This window comes from Trachymyrmex septentrionalis, unplaced genomic scaffold (assembly GCF_001594115.1).
Source record: "Trachymyrmex septentrionalis isolate Tsep2-gDNA-1 unplaced genomic scaffold, Tsep1.0 scaffold9, whole genome shotgun sequence".
NCBI classification, from domain to species: Eukaryota; Metazoa; Arthropoda; class Insecta; order Hymenoptera; family Formicidae; genus Trachymyrmex; species Trachymyrmex septentrionalis.
The window spans coordinates 4,337,206-4,344,035 of NW_017306091.1; the positions used below are offsets into that span (position 1 = coordinate 4,337,206).

Below are 6,830 nucleotides of genomic sequence, written 5' to 3' on the forward strand. Positions count from 1 at the left end.
GCCGTAAAGATTCGATTATCGACCGATCGTTCGCTCCGGCGAACAATTACGATCTGATCTTTGATCCGGGGGAAATCGACGGAAATCGAGCAAGAAGATGGATTGACGAAACGAAATCCGAACGGAAATCCAGTCCGCATCTATGCGCCGACGCAAACGTCCTAATCTTCGTCGATGCGGGCGTTTCAATGGCCGTTCCGGAGTGCGCGACGATATAACGCGCCCGAAAGTATAATTAACTACGGCGCGAAAGCGTAATGCTCTATGCAAGGCCGATATATTTGACGTAAACTCGATATCATCGAAATCATACTCGAGACGTAAATGCTAGAGCGACGTCGATAAATTCATCTGCCACGATCGATCCATCCGGTCTTCTGACTTCTTAGGGGATTCGCTTAACACCGGTGTTGTCGAAATTTTTCGTAAAATGTTTATAAGAAATAAATTCTATCTAATGTAACGTTTTTTATAGTATCTACAGTGGGATACAATTTGAAGTAAAAGTTATTGAATTCAACGATTAACTATGACATTGTAACCTATTTAATGAAATTACACAATATTTAATTATTTTGTGTGTGTGTGTGTGTGTGTGTGTGTGTGTGTGTGTGTGTGATTACAATGAAAATTCTATTGCGACATATATGGTAACACATACGAAGCTTGGTGGACGGACAACTCTGAAAGTATACAATATGCCTGCTTCTGTGTACACAAGACTACACCTCGAATTCTTCACGTCCAACCAGACGTAAAGATTTTTATATGCACACGGGAAGAACGGTTTTCGCTAAAGCATATAATATAATTTAGCTAGATACAGATCTGAAAATAATCTTGTTATTTACCACCAAATAATTATGTAAGACGCCCAAGTGAGTTGCCAGAAAGTCAAAATTTTTCGCTCGTTACACTTAAGTATCCTACATAATTATTTTAATAATTCGATAGAATATCATTTTCAGATTTGTATCTGTAAATAGTTAAATTTTTAACTACTTTAGCGAATTCGTTCTTTCTATGTATAATAACTCTGACAAAAAACAAAATGGCATGTTTCCGAATTGTAAAATCAAAATTTAAGTTTGCTAAATAGCGAAACATTTGAATAAGAAGATATCAAAAATGTGCGATTGAAGCGATTTGAAATTTAAAGCTATCGTCGTGTCTAATTCAGAGTTGAAAAGGATATTCTAATCTAAAACTAAAAAAGAAATCAATTTTTCTTTTTTTTTTTTTATACATTTTATAAATATAATATTGAGGCCGGTATTTACAGTCGGATCTTATATTTATAACTGTATAATTTTAAGATGTCATAAATCAATCATTGAGCCGTATTAGCATCTTAAGACATTACTTAAGACAGTCTTAAAATAAGATTAGGTACATACTGGCCTGGAGAATCTCACAAATTTTCGTCAAAATAACAAAAATGTAAGTATTTTTAAAACGTACAAATCATTCCATAAACGCGTTCAATTGTTATCAAGTGTAGACTGTAGAAAAATATGAGCATTTCGAATTAGAGGAGAGTTTGCATCGTCATAGAGTTTATAAATTTCAATTTTTGTAATGCAATTGTATTTAAGACTTAATACGTTTTTCTCGAAATATAAAGTCGTTAACACGTAAAGTATAATTCTTAAGTTAATTTATAGACATTGCAATAATTCTATAGAGATTATTTCGATGTCTATAAATAAATTATTTTTTCATAGATGTTAAATTCAAAAATTTTGTTAAAAAATCAGTATTTGTCTTTCAAAACCGCGCCACTTTAACAATGTGCAATACTTTTTATTTATCACAGTTTTACACCCACGTATGTAATAACTAAAAATCCACTTGAATTTTTAATTTCGTTAAGTTGGAAGCCTACAAAATCGTGTCAATCACCAAAATATCTTTTCTTATATTTTGTTTTTAATTTACATTTACATAACAAAAAAATCCTAATAAACATTTAACTATATTAAAATTTATGGACATTTACTATAGATGTAAAAGATGTGTAAAAATGAAGAAGAATACGTACAGCTATTTTGTTGAAATAAATTCTCAAAAACAGCCCACATTTTCATGCTCTAGACTAGAATACTCTCTTAATCTTAATTTAAATTGAATTTCAATCAAGAACTGCAGGCTACTATCAAGTGATGTCTTTCGACAATCCTCTAAATTTACTGGGCATTTAAAAAAAAACGGGAACAAAATGGGGGGGAAAGAGGTATGAATGTAAATGATCTTCCCTGTCGTCTGCGCGTCGTAAAACGTAGCTTCTGAGTAACCATCGGTCGTTACGTTAGTATATCGTCGCGTTAACCGGAAACTGGTACCGGTACCGCTGACATAATGTAATCGCGTCAACGCTCCAACAACCATTGCCGACGTAGACGCGCCAGATTCTGCCTCGGAATGTGACAACTCTGTGCTTCATGATAAAACGAATTGCGTTCGAAATAAAATCACATGCGCTTCCGCTTCGAATCTTCGTCCCGTTCGATCGCTATGATCGACGGAATCCGACGCGAGGGACAATTTGAGAGTATAGCGAAAGCAAATGGGCCAGACTAGGAGCAGATGCAGAGAGGGACCAAGAGACGACGCGTAGCTCTTTCGGAAAATTCGCCTACTTACATTTGATGAGGACAACCCCGTTGTGCAGTTCCTCCATCTCGCGGAGGCAAATGTTCCTTACGATGATTTACTCGCGTAATACACACACACACACACACGCACGCACGCACACACACATACACACACACACATACACCCCTTTCTCTATACTCTCTCACTCACTCCATCATCGTTCTAAGCGTTCGCGGAATGCGATCGCGCTACCACACACGAATTCATAGCGTGCGCATATGTACATGATAAACGAACGCACGCACGCACGCACGCCCGCGCAAACGTATGCACGCACCGTAGGCACGCACAAACGGCCCGGGATGAGCGAATAGCGATTATTACGCGATTTTACGAGGCGAAAAATCACATCGGACACGTGCGCACGCGGCCGGCTGCGGCCCGCACAATTAACAACAACGGCCGCGGCGTCGAGCGACGAGGAGGAAGAGGAGGAAGGACAGAACGATCCGGCTCCGCGTCGCGCCCGCGCCGCGTCGCGCTCGACGAAGAAGCGAAGCGAAGCAAAGCGAGGCGAGGCGAGACGAGCGAGCGATCGGAGCGAGTCAACATGGCCGCGCCGCGTGTTTCTGGCTCCGGCCCTCCGCGCTCGCTACAACACTGACGCCGGGAGGTTGGAGAAAGAGGCGAAGGGCACGGCACGGAGGAAACGGAGACCGAAGCGCGAGCGGGTGGCCGGGCGGGAAAGAGGAAGGAACGCGAGCGGCCAACACGACGAAGGCAAAAGGAGGGCTGTTGCAGCCGACACAAACGAGAGAGAAAGTACGAGCGATCGAGAGTGAAACGCACCAACAAACAGCTCGCAAGTCGCGGCAGCGCAGCTGTGTACGGCGGCCACGGCGACGGAGGCCGAAAGAGGAGGAGAGAACAGAGGTGGATGGACGGGTCGAGAGACGGTGAATGAATATAAAAGAGAGGAAGAGGCGCGGTGCAGACCGCGCGAGAAGGGATATAAAGAGAGAAAGAAAAATATATATATATATATATATGCGTGTGTGTATATATACATAGCGATAGCTGTACTATTAAGTCGTAATAAGAGTAATAGAGAACGACTCGAGATAGTATAAGAGCGTTAGAGAAAGACGCGAGATAATCTCGCTTTGGGCAAAGAGGGACGCCATCGCTAGGCGGTGTGTGGCATACATTGTACATTGTGAGACTCTTTGGAAATATATGCCGCGTAAGGTGTACGGCGATTGTTACAAATCGACGTGACGTGTTAACGAGAGTAATTGGAGCCGGGTAATAAAAGTAATTTTCGTTCTATTACCGTGAGGGCGGTACGCGAAATTATATTGTGTGAATCGAAGTGAGTTTCTCGCTACTGGACCCCGTCGAGGGGTCTCGCATTACGAATATAAATATATATATATATATATATATATATATATGTTGTATATGTGTGCAAATACGAATGCAACTCGACCGGTACGGAACGCGTTTAACACTATTCCGTCGCTGCCTTACCGCTAGACGGCGCCACTTGCCGTGCAATCAACTTCCGATCTGAATATGTAATTTTTTAACACGATTGATCTTGTCCTTAGTTCCTCGTTGGATCTGGTTGGATCTACATACATAAACCAGTCATATCTTAAAGGCTCTTACAACAACTGCGAAATTGCTTTTTTTTGCTGAGAAATATGTATATAGTTACAGTTAGACATATGTAGGTATGTAAGCATTCATTAGTTTTGACTCTAGAAATTAACGTTTTAGAAACATTCGTTCTCAGCTTCGTTCTCAATTTTAAGATGCTCATAGATGAAGCTGCTTAGTTTGTAATAGTGTTCCCTCTCTTCTTTTCTTCTACTCTACATCTTTTGTGTCAATAAAAGAAAATTCCACACGAGTAATTACTTATTAATGCAAAGAGATTGAGATAAACGTAAGAAGAAAACGATCAAGGTCTTCTTGAACATATAAATGAGACTATTTTCTTCCAGATTCTTATATTACGTACAGAAAATAATTCGGTTAATTAAAACATACAAACCCGTATATATATATTTTAATATTAAGTGAAAATGGACCGAGAATGTTTCATACAAATGAATGAAAAAAACTATATATATATATATTCGATCAAGGCGGATAAATTTTTACAATGCTTGAACTGGAAATTGTGTAAAAATTCACACAAAAATATTATTAGGCACTAAGATCGGAAATCATTGTCTCATTCATAATCTCAAGACAATCTCAAGCAATATCTTAAGATGCTAATACGGCTCTCTGATTGGTTCAAGCACTAGCTGACATCTCAAGCACTAGCTGAAAACCTGAAGACTCGAATCTTGAGGTCTATGGGTTCCGTCCTAAGATTCGCCTTGATCGAATATGGTCCTCGTGCCCCTCAACATTTACATTTGTGTTAAATATATATTTTATATATTACTTGTATAGGAATATGTTATTTCACAAATTTATTACGATACGCTAATCTCCTTAATTTATTCTAAATCGTGAGAAATCGTCAACTTTTTTTGTAGAGCGATTGACAACCAGGGAAATAAATATAATGAATCCAAGTGAGCGTGCAAAGCCGAAAGAGGGTTATGCGACGTAAGCAGAAGGAAAAGGGGGGGGAGAGAGAGAGAGAGGGGGAGGTGGGAGGGAGAGAAGAGAGGGGCGGACGTTTCACGTGATCTCGCATCTGCTTCTCCACCGAGCGACCCCACGGCTGACCCCTTCCAAGTACCAATAATTAACTCCATTCGCTAAATGCACGCGAGCGCACGGGCCGAGTATATGAACGTACTCGTGTGTTCATACTCGCGAGCAGGCATTCTTATAAAAAGAAAGGCTATGCGTACTTGCGCAGTTATACGCGACAAAACATCTTGAAACGGGCGTAGGAACAATGCTCGAGTATCCGTTTCCCGAGCAATTCCGTAATCATTTTCTTTTTCGTAAATCGTAGTCACTTTCTCCGATCATAACAATTGTGTCACGGGTGATTCTTGAAATTTTACGACTTGTCCAATGTGATTACGATAGGTATACATATTTAAACATTTCTATTTTCCTCTCTTTCGCCCTTTCTCTCATTTATAACGATTTTTCGTTCGGAATGTATATATGTAAAATGAGAAGGAAGAAATCGCTGCCCGTCCTTTCCTTTCTTGCTTCTAAGAAACGCGCTTCAAGGAAAAACGCCGTGTTTGTATTCTTGCCGCGCAACGAACTACGCATTGAGAATTTGTAACGGATTGCTCATGCGCAAGTAATTCATAGCCGCACGCAGTCTGCAATCGACTACCGAGCACGATTATCATACTCACGAAACGACGAGAACGTGATAAAGACGACAGCGAAGATGGGTTACCGTTGAATACTTTAGCTACCATATGTCTCTTTATACCTTATCTTTCGCTGAATGAAATCAATATTATTAATGATTTATCAGACTCACCAACGAGTGTCTTGTTGCTACTGTTGCTGTTACTGTTGCTGCTCCCGAAGGAGTGAAGTTTTTTCCAGCCTTTCCAACCTTTTTTCCAAATCATGGCGGCTTTCGTCTTACGTAGAACGCCTATCGGTTCCGGACCATTCGTTCTCACTATTCCCCGTCTTAAAGAACCCAAACCCGATCTGTGAATCGAATTCAAATAAGACTGGAAGATAGATTTGCTTGCAGAACTGAAAATATCGTTGAAAAACATAATATTCTTGTGAGTGTATTCAAGCGCAGATGAAGGCAGAACATTTTATCAAAGTACCTGTAACTCGCGGTGGAACTCCCACTGAAACCGCTGTCCATGTCGCATCCAACGCGAGAGAGGAGATCGTCAGCGGGGCTAACCGAAGGTAAGAGCTCTTCGGTAGAGGTTCCATGAGCTTCCTGCGCCATTTCTTCTTCGTTATTGTCAACCGTGGTTGGCATTAGCATTGCCTCCACGCTTAAATTGAGTTCCCCGAGTACACGACGATGCCGCGATTGTACGCGACGCACCTCTTCTGCCACGAGCGACCTTCGTGATCCGTGTAACGTGCGATGGCATTGCTTGCTGAAAAATTTATCGGGTATAATTGGAAAATATATATCTGCTTAATTCTTTCGCGACATTTTACATTATACTGCCGTTACATATTTTAAATAACGATTATTACTAAAATTACTAACTCTCTCTCTCTCTCTCTCTCTCTCTCTCTCTCTCTCTCTCTATATA

At 40.5% G+C, this 6,830-nt stretch overlaps 1 protein-coding gene across 3 annotated transcripts in view; it reads right to left on the minus strand.

Annotated features, from left to right (window-relative positions):
- LOC108755952 (rho guanine nucleotide exchange factor 10-like) overlaps positions 1 to 6,830 on the minus strand; it is a 19,031-nt gene that overhangs the window by 8,304 nt on the left and 3,897 nt on the right. Inside the window, exons 4-5 of one of the 3 annotated variants that reach the window (XM_018499425.1) lie at positions 6,381 to 6,668; positions 6,074 to 6,252 (exon numbers count right to left, since the gene is read on the minus strand). In XM_018499425.1, coding sequence (XP_018354927.1) covers positions 6,074 to 6,252; positions 6,381 to 6,668 — 467 coding nt within the window. Of the gene's footprint in view, positions 1 to 2,643; positions 3,518 to 6,073; positions 6,301 to 6,380; positions 6,669 to 6,830 lie in introns of those variants that run through there. The other 2 variants (XM_018499424.1, XM_018499426.1) reach the window with 2 other exon arrangements.